At 36.9% G+C, this 19,766-nt stretch overlaps 1 protein-coding gene across 30 annotated transcripts in view; it reads right to left on the bottom strand.

Moving 5' to 3' along the window:
• Positions 1–19,766, bottom strand: part of ADAM22 (ADAM metallopeptidase domain 22) — a gene marked incomplete at its 3' end in the record, with an annotated part of 168,181 nt that overhangs the window by 8,576 nt on the left and 139,839 nt on the right. For 3 of the 30 annotated variants that reach the window (XM_084897381.1, XM_084897365.1, XM_084897392.1), the window contains exons 26-31: positions 16,247–16,264; positions 9,713–9,907; positions 7,282–7,382; positions 6,847–6,913; positions 4,458–4,568; positions 778–807 (exon numbers count right to left, since the gene is read on the bottom strand). In XM_084897381.1, coding sequence (XP_084753507.1) covers positions 778–807; positions 4,458–4,568; positions 6,847–6,913; positions 7,282–7,382; positions 9,713–9,907; positions 16,247–16,264 — 522 coding nt within the window. Of the gene's footprint in view, positions 1–777; positions 808–2,109; positions 2,197–4,457; positions 4,569–6,842; positions 6,914–7,281; positions 7,383–9,712; positions 9,908–16,246; positions 16,265–19,766 lie in introns of those variants that run through there. The other 27 variants (XM_084897377.1, XM_084897375.1, XM_084897382.1 and 24 more) reach the window with 18 other exon arrangements.

Genomic DNA, 19,766 nt, shown 5'->3' with positions numbered 1-19,766 from the left:
TTTTGGTAATGATGCCAGAAACCTCACACCACACAGGGGTAATTAATAAGGTGACCTTTGCCGTCATTGGTGGTTGTGACAGGAAAAGTGGTTCTGAGTGACCTGGCAGCCTAGGAAGCAGACCCGAGCTTAAGCGTAGGGTTGGCAAAGAGCGTCAGCCAAGGCATGGATGCACTGGGGGCCTATGATGTGGATGGAGAGTGGATGAAAATTCTTTCGTGTTAAAATCCTTGTGTGTATCTCAATTATTCACCACTTCCACCGAAAGTCTGTACTGATTTTCAAGTCTGACCAGTATTACCCTTAACAAAGCAAACAAAAATTAATTCTTAATATGACTATCCGCTGTGAAAACCCCCATCTCATATTGTCAGAGGCGGTAAAGGAGCCCCTAAAATTGCCCTTGCAGCTTTTCACATGCAACCGGAAGTGCTATAGCCTCTCCCCATCCAACTTGCATCTAGTCATGCAGCTTCTGGGCAGACCTGGGTGTCGATTGGAAGAAATGTGAACTCTTCTCTGGGAGCCACATACACTGCTCAGCTCACCCAGGGCAGGGGAATCAACTCTTCCGGGGTACCATTTCATAAATTGCTGCTGCAAAATGCCAAGTTCACTTAAGCATATCAGCCCTAGCCCACATGGGACCAAAGGTGTTCTCTTTGGGTGCCGTGACTGATACAAATTACAATCTGCCCACAAGCCTGAGGAAGACAGAAAGGAGAGACGGGATTGCAGGGGAGCCAAGATTCCAAATAACATTCTGAACCATCTTACCTGTCTTCCTGACGCTGGCCATCTTGGGAGCTATGGGTGAGGGTGGGATGTTGGAATGTGAGTGTATGCGTATGAGGTTCAGTGGGAAAGTGGGATAAGCAGAGGGGCGGGGCAAGAGGGAAAGGTGGGGTATAAAAGCAGGACATATTTCTGTGAGCAGGCAGGGATTATGATTTCCAAGGGGCATATGCAAATGTATGGCTCAAATTCAAATGCAGGTAGGTCTAATCATTTTCTCAAACTATACGTGTCTAAACTAAATGGTACACAGGAAGCGAAAGTCCACCTTATATGGGTGCTGAGAGTTAGATACACATATATATTTTGATATCTATTAAATGCTGACCCAAGTCACGGCAATAAATAATCAAAAGCGTATAGTTAAGTTGTATTCAGCAGAGGTAGTAGCAGTTCAGCCTATATTTTCTTCTTTATATTAATTGCCACAAAGTAATCAGATTTAAAGTGGACATTTGTCTTTAGGGAATCACTCTGATATTATAAAGAATGAAAAAATGCTATTGAGAGCTCTTGGAAATTCTTTGAGTTGCGGTGAATTGAGTAAATATGCTAGTTTCTAAAATGTACAGATGCTGTGCCTGCTTGTTTGTGAAACAAGAACATGTTGCAGATATGCTTCCTGTTCTATTTGAAGTGTCAAACACAGCATTTTTATTGGAATAAAAAATCCCTTATCTTTGCTGGGAATCTGTAAAGCACTTGTCAGCACAGCCCTTCTCTGGTAGCAACTGGCTATCCTGAACAAATACAACCTAAACTCATCCCACACACTCTCATATGGCCAATACTCTCTCAATAATTTTCAAGATACAGCTGATCATTGCTTTTACTCGAAGTAAAATGTCACCAATTGCATTTAGTTCCTTTTTGTGTCTTTCCTCAAGTTTTTGTATGCACTATGCACTCTTAAGGTGGTAAGTAGGAAAAATGCACTATGGGATAAGTGAATTCTAGAAATTAAATTGCTCAGGTTAATAATAGTGCTTCTTTATTAGTGGAAAGGATGTTTCATGCCCAGAGAACACTACATAAGCATAAAATGAAAAGAAAGCTACTAGAAAGCTCGAGATGGTAATAGGGACATGCACTAGATGGCAACCCTTTCAAATGGCTTCATTTGAAACATTCAGAAAAGAGCCAGACTTGCTCATGAATCCCAAAACAAGAGGTCAAGAGGCAGCAAAGAAACAAGGACCCTCTCCACCTCTGGGGACTTGTATTGGGTGATACAAGATGGAGAGCCAGTCACACTACAGTGTTTGTATGTGCTGGGAGAGTTTGAAAAGGATATAAAATTAATTTATAAAATACCTAAAGTATGGTCCTTCAGTGTTTTTATTCACATCTTCTACCCACTTAGCTACATTATAGTCTCTTTTGAACCATGGGCTTAAATACCTGCAGAAAGCAATGGAAGGAACAAAGAAAGCAGAACAAGATAGAAAAATCTGAAAACACACAGCACAAGCTTAGCAAGGATGTTCTTCACCCTCCAAATGCAAGTGACCATGGCAAATCAACCAGGATGGATGTTGGGTGGTTATGAGGCAGTCTGTACAATCACATGAGCATAAGCTCGGCTACCACAGGGCTCAGGGCATTCTAGAACGGATTCACATTTCAGGAGAGCCTTTCCAGTGGTTTCCCAAAGTGACTCAGAAGCTCTTTCGATCACAGCGATCACAGCGCTGTGAGCAATCCCATTCACCCACCTCCAAAGTGGCAATTTCCAGGCCACCTCTCATGGAGCTCCTTGGTTTTCCAATGGTAATGGCCCTTTCTGAGGACCCTGAGGGCTGCCATTCCAGCCTGGTGTTTGGGCATATCACCCCAAGAACCATGAGAAGGAGCCAAGTTCTCTTTCCAAGATGAAAGGAAAGACTTTAAAGGGCCTCTGTCTTTCTCCTAACAGCAGATCCCCAGCTGGAATTAATTAACAAGAAAGGCGCTCCAATCAGCTCTAGAAGGACCAGAAAAGGTCTCACTCTTCTGATTCTGGAGTCCCAACGCACATTCATCGTGGTCCCCACAGGCCACCGTGACCTCGAGGCTAGGTTTGGTACTGGAGGTGCAGCTGTCACGGTCCTTCCTCGTCCGCTTGCACTCCAGACTAAAGTGTTCACTTTCCATTATGAAACGGCCCTCACAGGGTACCTTCTGAGTGTGTGAGCACCATGGGAGTGATTGACAGCAGATAATAATTGCCCAAGTTAGCATTTCCCAGGTGGATCTGGCGAAGTCTCCATCAGAATTAACCCCAAAGGAAAATCTTAAAGGTATCAAAATTGGGAGGGCAAGTTTTGTTTTCTTTTCAGTTTTCTTTTATTTTTTTACCCTGGGGGAGGGGTCGGGAAGGGGGAGGGGCAAGCAAAAGCATGTTCCCTTAGAACTTGCCCTCTTAAAATAGATCTAAATTCAACAAATTCAGCCTTGGACGAATTTGGAGATTTTACTGAGTTTTCTCATTTTAAAAAGTACCTTCGAGAAACACACTAGGGCAATGAAGATCAAGCTCTGTAAAACCTTTAAGGTTATTTAGAAACTAACCACGGGAAATGATAAAATATATTTTTTTGTGGTTCCAGTTTGCTTCTTTTCTCCATATTTAGTTTTAGTTTGTAAATAACATTTTAAGCATTTAAATGCAAATACATTTAAGTCAAGACTCTATTTCATAGTTACATAAACAAATTAGATTATTTTTTTCCATAGCCATTTCCCTCGTTTTTGGCTATACCCAAAGTATGCTATAAAACAGTTCGTGAAGTTCCCTCCTTAGAGAAGGGTCGGGTGCTTTATAGGCTTATACGATCATTTTTTGCTAAGATAGCATCCCTTGATTCTGGAACAACTCACACTCATTTTGCCTTTAGCCACAATCATTGCCAACCTGTGCTTTTCACAGAGATAGCCATTGAAACTTGCATAGAGATTTCCACGGAGACTCCGAACAAAAAAGAAAAATAACCAAAAAGCAAGTGCAGCCACAGATGAGGACTGGTGAATGTGCGGGCCTGGGGAACACTGTGGGAAAGCCCATGCAGCGCTTGTTATCAGGTGACACGAAGCCACACAGCAAACTGGATCGCCCACAGGCAGGTGGCCACATCCAAGAGACCTGTGCTCCTTTCACTGACAATCTTAGACGCTCAGAGGACCGGTACCATGGCTACTCCATAAAACCTGCAGCCACACGGCTTCACTTGCCCCTGATGGGCCTTTTCCTTCTTCTAAGGGAGCATCTCCGATGGGTGTGACCACTGGAGAGAGCTCTCCATTGTTGCTCCTTCCGGGAAGCTGCTGTGAACGTGTCGTCACAGCGGCCTTCCTAATACTCTAGGAGGTCATGATGGCTGGAGTGTTGGGGTTTTATCAAACTGCTCTAAACCTGTCTATGTGGCTTGACTTGGCTTGTAGCGCAACATGCAAAAAATAAAAAATAAAATAAAAAATGCATTAGACGGGAGAGGAGAGCCGCCATGTGTGCTCTCCAGGAGAGAGAGGCAGAGGAAAACTAGCTGGTGCTGGCCGGACCAGGACCACTTCTGAGCAGACGCTAGGGGTCAGCCAGAGACTAAATGACCCTGTTCTCAGCCAAGGAAGGGACTTGGAGGGGGATTAAGTGGCAGCCCAGAATGAAGGGGCAGGCGGAGACTGACCTGTGATCCAGACTCCCTGTCTGGGGGCTGTCAGAGCCCCCGGGGCTTATGCCTTGGGATGGGACTGTCTGGGCGAGGGAGTGCCCTGGCTCAGGTGCTTGGGGCTCCCTCCTGTAAAAACACAATATATAATACAAAGTCTGAGCCAAAAACTTGTGTAACATCACATACAACAGTGAGGAAGATGCAAAAGCTTTCAGGGGGGGGGGGGGAAACAATACATTAAACGAGGATATCTTGTGTTGTTAATTAGCAGAGTATGCATTGGCAGTGCATGTTTTCATTCGTGGCCCAATGTTCCATCATCCTTTGGGATGATGAGATACTAAAGGGAATGTTGAAATAATACCTCTTAGTTTAAAAAAAAAAATTTAAAAAGATGTATTTTTTCCATGGTCATTCTGCTGCTCATACGGTCACACAAATGATGTTGTTATATCAGAGGCAAATGGGATTATTTAAAAAATATGGAAAGTATTATAAAAAAAAAAACTTGTCAATATAATTCTTGATATGCTACAATTAGTATTCCTTCTAAGAAAAAAAATATGTTTGCAGTATACTGGCTGTACAATGAGGTGTGTGGTCAGCTTCACAGACTTGGCTCCTTTTAGGTAACATGAGACATGTAACCCAAATCTGAAAAGTCTAAAAAATCTGAGGGAATCCTTTATATTTCTTCTTCATAAAGATAATTCCATTATGATCTTTTATTAAATATTTTATAACTGAATTATCTCACAGGCAAGATTGCTCAAGGGCAAGCTAGCAGTACAGTATCATACGATGCGAGTGGGAATTTTACAGAAAAAATTGTAAAAATAAATGATCACTTTAAAAAACACTGTTATGAATCTTGCTCAATACAAAGTATTCTTTGGGTTTTAAACTCATAGTTTTAACATAATGTTGGATCTTCTTTTCTTAGTCAGTTGAGTTTTCAAAGCATCGTTATATGAGATATTGTTAGAAAACTAAACAGTAGGAAGTTCTGAAGAACATTTTGCAATTTTATCTATACTTCTGTGAGCCACTGGGATCAGTTAAGGAGCTCTTTACCAGGTGACCTCATGCAAAATAAATCAAACAACATTCCAAGAAGAGTTTATCCACAATGAGTCCTAAAGCATCCAAGCACTTTGGGGATGTAGAAGATAAACTCTAACAGATTAGTTATTTATGATGGAGTTCTATGATGCCATTCTGGACCATGCAATGGTATCACTTGAACCTATCTATTGTTTCTATGGTAAAATATCCTCTAGTAAACTTTGACAAGCCACTTACAAGACAATACCATCAAGAGGAAGGTCCGAATTTCAGGGCAATGTTATTGTCCTGGACTGAAAAAGGTAGGGTATACGATGGAAAAGCTAACATAAGTTTCTGAGAAGCAGTTAACCAATGCCTGCTATTCAGTTTTTAAAAAAAATAATATTGAAGTCATAAAGAAGCAACAGAGATCCTGGGAGGAATAACTAGCACTGAACTGAGATATCAGTAAAAAAAAAAAAAAAAAAAAAAAAAAAAAAAAAAAAAAGTTTTAAATGGATAAAAAACACACACATGGTTTATTAAAACCAGGTGGCAAGATCCAAAAGCAAAGCCAGGATGTGTTTAATTCCATGGGGCTTAGGGAAGCTTAGTTTTGCTTGTGCTTTATTCAGTGGAAAAACAAGCAAACACACACAAAAAAATCTGTTTAACTCATTATGAATGACTTAGATGTAACTTCAGATCCCATTCCCAGTTTGAAAAAAAAAAAAAAAATGTGGCTATTCTTCAAAATGGATAGTGTTGCCTTTGGTGGCAATGATTCCGTTAAAGAGCAAGTTTGGGTAAATGCCCTTATACATGTCCCGGGAAGAAAAAGTGTGAAAGGGAAAGGAATCCCATTCGTCTGAGAGAATGCTTAGAGAGCAGCCAGGAAGCCTGGGAGGGGCGGCATTCGTCACCCAGTGAGCAGTGTCATGCTCTAGGACGGTGGGGATTTCCCGATGCTTCTAGCCTATGTGACCATTGGGGAGAGGAAGGGTGACCCCTCTGAAATGGTTAGACCCCCAGGGGATGAGAAGAAAGGAATGTTATCAAAATTCCCTTCAAATGCAACCAAGACACTGCAATGGCAGGGAACGGAGAAAAAGCCTGCTGCGAGGGCCAGGCCCCACGCTGTCAGTGAGTATTGCTTTGGGCACTGTTGCGGAGATGCCTACGTGAGAGAGAAAAGCCATGGTTAATTTTAAAATGGCAAGAAAAAAGGAATTGAAGAGACAAAACCGAGATCAGAGGCCTGGTTTTCAGTTCTCTGCCGAGCTGGTGAATTAACGTTCCACACTAACTGCACGGGACCTTGGGTGACAGCCTTTTTCCAGGAGATGTGCAGACTTACTCAGTGGAGTTAGACCGAGGTCTAAATCTTTTGCCTCTGATTTTCTTTCTGTTGCCTCCCACATTACCTAAAAAAAAAAAGAAAGAAAGAAAAAAGAAAAAGATAGTTTACAGCTAGATTTGAATACAAATAATAAAAAACCACCATATGTTTAACTATATTGTATTTCAAGTGTCATTTACCATCAGCATCGTCCAGAGCACAGGGCTTTACAACTCTGGTCAACAGTCCCAAGGTGTCTAGTGCACCAGTGCTTTCAAATCCTCCCATTTCCCATCCAAGAAAAAAAAGGAACTGAACTTGTAATCAATGCCCTTTCTCTACCAGGAGAAGAGCTAAAGAGCTTACAAGAAAGAACAAGTCTTTACAACCAGGAGCCACAGAAGATAGAATGTGGGTGAGGTGGACAGATGGGTTCAGAATGCCACCCTGTACCTTGCCAAGAGTTACTTCGAGGTCGCCCATTCTCACAGATGTCTGAAATATGCTTTGTGTCTGGGATCCTTTCACTCCAAGAATGAGAGAGTCCGTTTGACCTGAAATTGAAAGTGGGTATATGTTGTGCAAAAATATAATCAAATGAATGTTTAGAAATCATTAAGCAAAACTTCTTGCTTTAAATCAAGAAAGAAAAAAAATCTAAAATGAAAGAATGAATAGAACATGAACATCTTCATGAAAAAGGCAAAAATTACACAACATTCAACTTAAGAAAAGTCAAATACAATGGAACCCCATTACAACAGTTTATCGCTGAAAAGCATCAGGATACAATGTAAGTCAATTACATTCCCCAGACCACGAGTACTACGTAGAGCAAATTCACTACATATTTCAGTTATACAACCCAAAGTAGCAGAGTTGTAATGAGGTCCCACCATAGATGTTTCTTAATTGTAAAGCAATGGTTTCCATTCAAATATTATGAGAACATGGACTTCCAAGAGATTTCATTAAGATTTATTCTATTTAACCTGGCTAGACTTTATCAGAGTAATAATTAATTAAAAAAAAAAAACACAATAAAATTAGTTTCTGAGAATTGGCATTTTCTCCACATATATGGCACCCTAACATGTAGTTAACTGTCCTATGAGGGTTAACTGTTAGTTAACTGCCCAGAAGTGAGCTGAGTCCTATGTTTATTGTGGGAGTAGCTCTCACAAAGCCCATGCACCATGAAGCCCTCTGCTATTTAAATGAATTGTCTACAAGAAGCAAAATGTCCACACCTACCTTGAACCACACAAGAAAAGTATTTTAATAAACTACACATACTTAGGAGAAGTCACATCATCTGATACTATTTTTAACTGCTTAAAAGTCATAACCCCTTGAGATTTTGCTAAAATTTGAGAATGATTCAAGTCAATACTTCAAACCCTTTTCTTGAGCTACCGCAGAAAATAGCATGATACTTAAAATATTTTCCACATAGTATTCCAGTTAATGCTAATAATGCCTATTTTATAAGTTACTTTCTTCCAATGAATAAAGATAAATCGACACAATTATTATATATGAATTCCCTAGATTGAAACTTTTCAACATCATTTGCTGATGAAGAATGATGCCCCTTTTGTACAGGACAACAGAAATTCTACTGGGACCCATTGATTTCTCCACTTATTTACCATATTATTTACTTTAACATTAAATATTTGACTGAGAAAAGAAGTCTACATGCTAAGAGAATTTAAGTAAATCTTATTCTCTTACTCAGAAAGCCCCCAATAAATTAAAAGAATAAATATTTAACATCCTTCCGTAGAATTGTACTTGTGAAAAAAAACAACAGTATTTTTACTTCTGTTTTAAGCTGTGCTATCTTAGTAAAAACACCCTTTGATGCTTAAGGTAGTTCCACACAAGGTGGAATTCCCCGATCTCCCCAATGGCTTCGACTGTCCTTCCCGATTATTTATAAAGAGTGAAATCCACTGCAGACCTTTTACAGATGATTCACTCTCTTTAGAACTCCAGGAGAGATCATGCTTCTTTTCAATAAACTAGAAATTTACCTCTCAATCTACAAAGATACTACTATGCCCAAAATAATAATCGGGGCTATCAATCTTTTTTTTTTCCTATATATTTTACCCCTACAAACAATTTTTTTAAAAATCTCCACAGGAAGATTTTAACGTCTTTCATTGAACGTCTTCTTTCCTAAAACATCCCACCTATTTACGTTTGCTATCAGTTTATTTTATTAAGCAATTATAAAGCATGCAGAATTCTAAATGGTGTCATACACCTTACATTCCTGAAGCAAAAATATAGCATCAAAGTTTAAGACATATAAATAATATCTTAACCCCATCCACAATATTAAAGGACTTAAAGCATTAAATATACTTAAATTTAACTGGCAACTAAGCTCTAAGTCATAAAGTCTAGAAATAATCATTCCAGACATAAAAGGCAAAATCATAATATTCAAATATATGATTCACAGAGAAGCGGTCTTTTTTTTTTTTTTTCACAGCAAGCTTAGCTTTGATATATTTACAATTAAAAATAATAGTCAACACAGCATTCATATTACCAACTTATTTAACAGCTGCTTTATTGAAGCATGACAGTAACCTTTTTCTTTGACTACCAAACATGACATAATGCTCACCATTTAAAATACAGTAGAACACTAAGTATCATTTCTTAAGCCCTATAAAGAGCAAGACTGAAAAAGCTGTAGGGTTTTTATGTAGATTTAACATTATTTGTTTTGTTTTGTTTGGATTTCTGGTCTGATTTGTTAAACAAGTGGTTCTGAGCATATGGCATTTTGAATCAGAGTAATCAAAGAACAAAGGATACTATATATTTCTTTAACATTCAAGAAAGAAGGAAGAAGTGATCAAACCTGCTGCAAAATAATGAAATGTTCTGACTAATGGAATAATGTGTGATGGAACAGGTAGAAATCTGAAAATGCGACAGAAAAGCAGACCTCTTCTTAGAACTAGATGCTGAGTTTGTGCTGACTCCGGGAGGAATGTCGCTATAAAAAGAGTCGCCATCTCCAGGCTTTTTTACATAATCTCCCTGGGGCAACTGTCTAAGGCATAATAAACATTTCAGAGTCAGAAAACAAGACACACACACATGAACACAGACATATACAAATATTATTTCAGCGGGGAAAAGAGGGAGGGATAATGATCTACATGAGTCAAATCCATAACAACACACGAGATTATTCATACATGTGACAAGTTCAAGTCCTAGAGATCAGAAATGAAGTCGCTGAAGCCTTTACAGCCTGAATGAATAATGCTTTGCATTAGGGGGAAAATATAGAAAGATGAAGTTTTTTATTCTCAATTCGCTATAGTTGGGGTGTTTGCTGCAGCTTTTGTCTTAAAAAAAAAAAAAAAAAATGGTGCCAAAGGATCCCTGTTGGACAGACAGTCCTTGCCTGGATAAGGCATCCTTGTTTTTTTCACCGTGGTGAATAAACTATTCATGATTTCTAAACATTATATAAAGTACCCTTGATTGGTCTTTAAAAAAAAAAAAAAACGGATTTCTAAGCTATATTCTATAACTTAATACAAATAAAATCTTATTCAAGGTCTCTGCTCGATTTGGAACTTCACTGTTGATTGCACAAAAATATGAAGAAGTTGAAAAAGATTCAAAGGTGAGTCAAACATATTGCTATAACTGCACAGTAGAATAGGTAAAGGCAGATAATTTAGCAAGAGGAAAAAAAGGGTTGAAAAGTAACCGAATCTTGATGAAATGACGGAAGGATAATTGTAGGTGGTTGTGGGTGACCTCGGTTCTCTATCTCCACTGTAGGAGTGCAACCGGGGAAATCTGCCCTGTTATCAACTCTACTCGCTCTGGTGATTAATTAACGAAGACCGGGACAGATTCCTTTTACTTCCTCTGTCTGAAGGGTAGGGTAAAAAACTCTAGATCAGACTACCTAATCAGCTCCCTTCTTCAGCAGCTAATCTAATCATTTGCCAGTGCCTGGCCCACGAGCAGCCAACTGAATAAAACGCTTGATTCAGTTCCATTCAGTACTATGGTTGGAGGGCACGAACTAGTGTTGGATGGAGAATTTCAAACAGAGCTGTTCTGAAAAAGGTCTCCACCAATGCTGCGCATTTGCTAACTCCTTTTCTCATTTGGTTATTCCTTAGTTGCCATGCTAGTCATGATTACTTGCTGATGCTAAATTCTATCCAAAATATACCACTTTCAGATGTTTGCTTCCTTATGCAAACACGGTTTCAAATGTTTGAAGTACTTGGTCATTCACTCTTCTGAAGTACCAAATATCCTCACTCATATTATTTCAATCCTATATATGTATTCATACATCTCTACAAATCTAAAGATTTCCTGACATAAAGTAGATAGATTAATTTGTGAAATTAAATCTACTCCTCCCTTTGAAAGAAAGACTTCCTCATTAAATTTATAAGACTAATTTTATCTATAATTCTTTGATACATAATCCTGCAAAATATTTTTAACCCTTTAAGTGACTTCAGGTCATAACTGTAATCTTCCTGTTTCCCAGTACATTATGAAACATTAATTTTATTGAAAATATAATACAATTCTTCCATGTTTATAGTGTTAATAATATAAGACAAATAATATATCTTCTTATGCAAGAGACCTTTAATTTCTGCAATTATGTTTTCTTTCTTGCTATGCATCAGTAAAATTGTCTATTAATGTTTGAAAAATTATCTGAATAAAATCAAAGTTCTCTATGTTGCCCTTTGAATCATATTAATATTTATAAAGGAATTCCAGAGACTATCCCCTCAACATCACATTTCCAATAATAATCTTTATCCTTAACAACTCATGTTTGTCATTATTACCTTAATGATAATCTTTCTAAGCTGATGAGATGTAGCTCACTAAATTCAAATTAAATAAAGACAAGTTCCAACTACACTTGACCTCTCCCATTAATTCCCCCCAATTACCTTCTCCTGGCATTTAGGCATTACAAGGCCTCCTTAGCTGATAGCACAGGAGTAAATGGATTACCTCCAACAATGGATGGGACCCTGGTTTTATTTTTTTAACTGAGCCTGTTTTACCACTCCTTCAGTAATTTCTGTGCAGTACATACTCTTATTTTGCACAGTGTACAAACATCTTACAGGCTAACCATATCGTAAACTGTGCTTTTCAGTCAAAGTGCTGGAAGGGAGTTTAAGTTCAATGAATTTCTGGGACAGCTTGTTTTTCACCCCAGGCAGGTCATATTCTTAGCTATTTCAAAATACAGAAACTACTTTGCATTCTTAAAATTCCCTTAGTAATATATGTAACTTTCTTCACATAGTAAATACATAAACATGTTAATGATTATTAATTTTGTTAAAGAACTCAAGCATAAAACTGAACACCTTTCACGGTCTAGAAATGGATCCCTTTTAAATATCCATTATATATTATAACAAATCTACATCTTCTTGTTTAGCCTTTAGTGAAGATAGAGAATATTAGGTCCCCGTGATCAAGAAAATAACATTTCATCATTTGTTAAATGACCAACTTAATGATCTCTTTAAATTGAATTTATTTTTCTAGACTTTGTGCTTTATTCCCAAATTTTGGTGCTTTCATAGAATTTTTGAATCTAGCAGTGACTTGAATATCACCTTAGGTGGCCTGACCAGTGCTAAGTTTCATAACAGGAAAAGTACATCATATTTACCATGTCATATGTAAATATCTTAGACATGTGAATGAATTTTTAAAATAAATAATGACCAAAAGAAAACAAAAGCTTATTTAAGTAAGTTATTTTTACTAAAAAAAGAATTGTGATGGAAGTCTGATCTTTCCTAAAAGTGTCCATTGAACCATAGTATTTAATTTAATAATTCTTGCACCTTTTCAAAATGAGATACAGTGAAAAAATGTTTTAATTAAATCTTAACCTTAATCCTGAACAGGCATTTTTCTATTGCTTTGTCAGTGTCTGGACTGATTGTCATTGAAATGATTACTTTACTATTTCTAAAAATATTGTGTAATGTGTCCCATGTCACACTGACAGATGTATGACTATCATTGAAATAATAATATAAAAACAAACCAAGAAAAGCTAAAAAAAAAAAAAAAAAAAAAAAAAAGGAGGGAGGTTTCCAAGCAGAAAACAAAGTGGCTAAAATAGGTGAGAGAGAAAGAAATGGGGAAGGGCACTTCTGCTGAAGGCATAGATCAGTAACACATGATCTAATTGTTCATTCTATTTCACCTCAATCATAATGATGTGTGTTCATTTCAGACAAAGAAAGATAATATTTAAGCTGAATATAGATGTCTTATAAATCCAAGTTCAACTGATGTTTTCCTATTCTATTGCTATTTGCAAACCTGCTTGAAAACTGAAACTCAAACTTATAATCCTTGTTATAAAGTGTGCAGCTGCTAAGTCCTAAAGCCATTATGCTAAAATATATGCAATAGCATCAGCTGAAAAAATCATGGAGGCCTTCTTCCATGAAGACTTTAAAGAAGAGGACCAACCAATAGACATCCTTCTAACTACAGGATGTATAAGAACTCTCCCTGGCTCCGAGGCTCCATGGTTCTACCCTTCACAAGATGACCTGGCAGGTTTCAAAGTGATGTCATTCCTGTATTCCACTCTGCCCCAGAATGGAGCTTTTATATTCCATTAAGCCATTTGTAGACAAAAAAAAAAAGGGGGGGGGGGGAATAGGCTTGTTTCTTATCTTTTCGTCAGACCTGCAATTAAACCTATCATAAATTTCTTCCTATAATGAAAACCATGAGGACATGTTCTCAGAGGAAAAACTTATTAGGTATCCTCACAGGATTATTTGTCTGGCTTCTCCAATATTTTGAAAGTTATGCCCAATTTGGCATTTCTGAGCCATTATGTAATTAATATAAATCTGATAACTGGCTACCTATTTAAGATAGTCTTGCATTTAGTGTCAAAGCAAACTTTTATGTTCATCCATTCTTTCACCAGCTTAATGTGCAGGGCTCGCTTATGTCGATGAGTGCCACCTTCCTCTCCAAGAACCACATCTGCTCGTTCATTTGGAGATCAGAGTAACACAAAGTCTTCAGAGACCACATACCAGCTACTTCCCTTACCACAATGCTTTACAGATGACAAAGAACTCTATCTGGTTTGAGAGTTGAGGAAAGTTTAAGTGATTTCCCAAACCACATACTAGCAAGTAGGTGTCTGATTCCTTGTCAATTGGTCCTCTTACCATGGAACCTCAAAGAAAAACTAGATTTAATGGCAAGGACAACTCAAAATTCTTATTTTTACTTCCTGGTAACCTTTGTAACTGGGCACATCTTTATTTGAGTATCTGAAGGTATTTTTACAAGACTGTAAATTTCTTAATGCATGCCTTTGTCCATTGGCCTTTCCACTTTCTCTACAATCACTTAACATGTATTCTCAAAAAGAAAAATCCTTCAGAAGGTATTTATACATTCACGGCTTCCTGATCTAAAATCCATTCTGCTACTCCTACACTGTGAGAATTCTTGTACAAACCCAACAATCATTAGCTAAGGACAAGGGCAAAAATAAGTAAAGGTTGTGTTAAAACAAATCAAAATGTATAAAATAAATATCTGCTTAAGATGTTATTTAAATCTAGTTTAAAACATAAACAAGATTCCAAAAGAGGAGCAAGATTGAGAAAATGAAGATCATCAGAAAATAATGATCAGACTACTAACAGACATGAAATCATACCAAGTATACAGAGTCTTAGTGTAAACATCTCCTTAACTACACCTATGCATATATTGAGTGACAATAAGACTGGTACAGCTTCACATATTCATTTTTTTTTTTTTTGTATTGTGGACAACTCCCTTATTCTGAACAGTGCCCTGGTGAGGACACATCTCAGAGCACTTTACTTTCCCTTTTATATAGTCAGCAATATTAAATCACATTATAGCTTTAGCTCCTATGGAAATGGAGTTGAATCATCAGTTTCATCAATTTTTTTATCTAGTTAGCCTAATTCTGTTTTTCCCTGAAGAAAGCCACTAAACTTAGCTTTCTGATATGATGATCAACTTCTACTCAACAGAAAGTTTAAATGGCTCCAGCACTCCTCCGGTGTTTCAACACACAAGAGGTTTAAAACATGGCACAGATAAATCTAATTGTTTTTAAATTTTAATGTAATTTATTAAATTAATACAATTTCATTTTTGCCTGTTTTACTTTTTGCATTCACAAGGAGTTAGTCACTCCAGGGAAAGGTCAATTTTTTTTTTTTTAATACTGACCAGGATCTCAGCTGGTACCCTGTGGGCACCATTTGTTTATGGAGACTGTAGATACTTATGGCTAAATCTTACAGAAATTTTGAATTGCAACATGGAAGGAAAGAGAAGGTAAAGTTGACAATTTTCACTTGTGAAAAAATGGAAGCTGTGGTTGGGCCTGAAGAAGTCTTGCCATGTTTATTACATCTTATTCCTAATCAGCGACAAGCATTTAATAGAACACTAGGAAAAGCTAAGGAAGTAGTGATCTGCAAAGATACCTTGAGTACAAAACTACTAACTCTGATGTAAAGACCTGCTCGGGGCTTTTGATTTCTAGGATATTTCATTTTGTATCAATAGCTAACAGCATCAGTACTTTTTAAAATGAAAAAGGTGAACTCAATATGGGCTCATTTAGATTTATTTAAAAAATAAATTCTTACAGAACTATAGAAATGCTTTGTATCCCTTTTTATGGTGTAGATTAAACATAGATTTTAAGGTTATGGATGAATGGGGTGCCTGACTATGGGCTTTTTTATTAAAAAAAAAAAAAAGTACACTAGACAATCAGATTTCTTTAACTACCTGTACAATTATCTATTCAGTAAAATATTATTTTCTTATGCAGGCTCATCACGTGCCAGGACATTCTCCAGATCACAACACTGTGCCCATAGGAATTGTATCACTTGTGAGCAGAAGTTACTGATATAACAACAGTAACAAATAAACAATAAATCCCCTCCAAAGGTACGAGGCAATAATAGTGTTATAAACATGAAGGAAAGCTAATTAATGTAAACGGTGACACCTTAACATAGAGGACACTTGTTTTAGAAGGAAAAAAAAATCAATTTCCCCATAGATTACTCTAAAAGTTACACAAATAATTGTAATATTGCTGGATGAAAAAAACATTAAAATTAAATAATATTTTAAAATTAATACATTTCACAGCACCATTATTAAAATTACCATTTTAAGGTCATGAAAAAAATCAAGATTAGTGTATGACTACTACAGCATAAAAAAAAGTAAACCTGACTTATAATTGCATGTATGAATTCCAAAGATGCGAATAGGATTTAAAACTTTCAGTTGTATGTTGATTATTCTCATCACATACCTCTGTTCTCGATAGTTTCTTTTCAGGGGCAAGTAGAGAGGGGAGGAAAGAAAAGAATTAATTACCTACAAAAGTACATTAAGAGAGAGCATTAAACATAAAGGCTCCAGCATTCATTGAAAGGTCTCCACTATCGGAGGCTGACTAGCAGAGTTAAAACAGAGAATCCAAAGTCATAAAAACACACATTTCACTTATCTTTAGGAGAAGAGACACCAAAGGATTAATGGCAACATTTTCAAGTAACTATTTTTAGAGCATAAAAACTACAGCTATTACAGAGTAACTTTTCTCAATATCTATTGCATCATATTAAACACTGTATTTAGTAAGTTCTAAAGTCAACCCTGTTTCAAATAGAGGTTGACTTTATATTGCTTTAAAATTTAAATAATAAAATTAAGTAATCAAGATACTTATATAAATTGTTTTAAAAATATAAAAATCATAATCCATTCCTTTTTAGATACAATATATACCCAAACTAAAACTATGCCTAAGGATTTAAAGTAGGAGAAGCTAAGTGGACATTAGGACATTTTATTTCATCATGTGTGATAAATTAGAGTGAGTTAATTTCCAGCTATTATGGGCCTCCTAAGTTATCTCTTACTCACAAGCTTCACATTAGAAATACTGTGTTCAAAGTTTAGTCTCCGGTATTTTACGTGGTCATATACTACAATAAAATTACATGTTTTAAAATAAACCAATCTGGGGGGAAGGGGAGGAGTGTTCTAGGGGATGTGGTATTGAGGCACCAGTGACTTTAAACTCAAAAGAGTTAATTTATAATTTTCTATCATTACCTTATTAGGTGTTAATATTTTGAGGACAAGTTAGAAAAGTCAGCCAATTGAATAGTGGGCTCTTTCCTCCAAGGTCAAGATAATCTTTCCTCATGGATTTTGTCTGGAGCGCCGTTACCTGCCGATCTATTCTGTGTGGCCAATAAGTATCTCGTTTAATACTGAGCTAGTGAGGTTAAAAGTGCCAATTAGTTACTTATTTTTCATTCCTGAAACCATTAGATGGGGGAAATATAAGCCCTGAATCTTTTTTTTCAGCATATTTTACTTTTTTTCTCTCTCTCAATCTGATTACCTGAGTGGTCCCCCAGTTTCCAATGAGTATTCCTTATTTCCTATTCTGCTATTTCCCAACTCACTCTAAGGGGTAGAAAGTTTAATTGGTAGGATTAATGAGAAAATAAATGAGCTCTCCGGACCTAAATTCATTTTTTGAATTTGAAATAGAATATGTGGAATATCATATCAATAAAATTAATTTCTGTATTAACATTTTCTACATTCTCATTCTATTTTTAAACATATTATTTATAAGTTTAGTAACATTAAAATTTTCATCACTTAGATTCAAATTATTTATGAAGACAATACTGCAGTACAGAAAAAAATTGTCTTTTTCCTTAATGAATCTGCAAAGTACATATATTTAGAAATAAAAACTTCAAAAATTTTCATAAAATAACAAATGATATACAGAAAAAAAGTACTTTTAATTCTAATCATTAAAATAAATAAGCACAGGTCATCTCATTAGCAATAGAAGATGTTTAGGATTTCATATTTTCTGAAAGGTTATTTTTTCCAAGATTCTACAAATGAAATATTGTCCTGGCTGGTGTGGCTCACTTGATTAGAGTGCCATCTCTTATACCAAAAAGTGACAGGTTTGATTTCTGGTCAGGGCACATACCCAGGTTGTGGGTTTGATCTCTAGTTGGGGCATGAGTGGGAGGCAACTGATCAATGTTTGTCTTTCACATCAATAAAATGTTTCTCTCTCTCAGAATTTTAAGTATGCATTAAAAATGAAATAACAACTTGCATCAGTAGGTGGCAGAAAATCGCACAATACAGAACTAACAATTTTGCTCCCCCTTTCATATGGAAATGAAACCACTGAGCTACTTCAAAACAACATTTGTGATGGCAATTACTACATAAGTCTTGCATCAGGCAAATCAAGGATATTGTGTAGCTCCAGGATGGAGTTAATTCACCTGAGGTGTGAGGGGAGATCAAACAATATGTAGAAAAGCCTTCCTTTTGGGCTATCATTTTATAACTCCAAATGGTATGCTGAAATCAGCCCAAGCTAATGCCCTGCACATCAAAGAGGCCCAGAGAGAGGTACTGAGCATCTATGAGCTGGTACAGAGTGAGACATTCATTTAATCAGGCAAACCATTACTACTACTATGCTGTGCTCTCCTTGCTTGTATGCTAAATGCTACTATGCTGTATGTGTGATGTTAATAATGCCTTCGTCAAATGGCTTTCTGTATTTTAATGCTTGCAGCAAACAAACTGACCACTCTCTCGTTTCAGTCAAAGAACCTCCTTCAGGGTTCAGACCTCACCGTAAGCAGCGGCCTCATACACTTTTAAAGGTATTCCCTTAGATTCAACTGGTTTAAGATCATGTCAGGTGCTAATAATAACAGCAAACAATTACACAGTGCCTAGTCTATTAAAAGCTTTGGAGGAATTTTAAAGTCTGAAACATTCTAATTCCCAAGTCTTCATTGAACTAAGTTTGGTCTATGAGGGGGGAAATGCTATAGAGTAAGGTAATGTGCAGAGAGCCTAGCAAAAGTCACAGGACTCACAAATGGAGAAACTCTAGGGCTGGGAGCTGATATAGCATCAGAATCAGCACAACTATGAGCTTTACGCTGAAATATTAAAGAGACCTTCAGGTTCATCTTAAGTTTTAATTTATTAACATTAAATAAATTATTTGAATATTAAGGACAGTTTTCACATCGTAAGATTGAAGTATTTAAGTAAATGGAACATATTTAACATGTAAATGTTTGGAATATTTGAAGCCATTTACTTAGCTAAATGCTTAAGGGGATCTGAGTTTCAAAAATTATATGGCATAACTTTTAAAAATTTATAAATTGAACCCCCCAAAAATTGCAAGGTGAACTTTGATGCATAGGAAGGAATTGGGCTTTTAAAAAGCTACAACTTAAAGTTGAATTTCAATTTTAACAAACACCTCTAAGCAGTCTTTTCTTCACACAAAAACACCCACAGATTTAACAAATGATGCTTCCTTTACACTGGCTGTGCAGATGAAGAGGTTTTGCCCTCCGCCCCAGGCACGGCCATCACAAGCACCAGGTACCAGATCTGTGGCTACCGCTCTTGCTGCTATGACTGTTATTATTAAAGCACTGTGCCCTCTAATTGACAATCTTGCCTAGATTTCTGGGTATGGTTTAAGTCAAGAGAGAGTCTGTGCCACTCAAAGAGTAAACCAACACAGCCTCTGTGTAAGATACAATTTAGACTGATTTTACTTCACATAATGGGGTTTTTTTTAAAGATATATTTTTACTGATTTCAGAGAGGGAGAGATATAGAAACCTCAATGATGAGAGAGAATCACTGGTGGGCTGCCTCCTCCTGCATGCCCCCCATCCCTGAGGATTGAGCCCAAAACTCAGGCATGTGTCCTGACTGGAAATTGAACAGGGACCTCC

Source organism: Pipistrellus hanaki (genome assembly GCF_964339955.1).
Source record: "Pipistrellus hanaki genome assembly, chromosome: 10".
Classification (NCBI taxonomy): Eukaryota; Metazoa; Chordata; class Mammalia; order Chiroptera; family Vespertilionidae; genus Pipistrellus; species Pipistrellus hanaki.
Note: the sequence above shows the minus strand (reverse complement) of the source record. Positions and strands in the feature narration are given on the sequence as shown.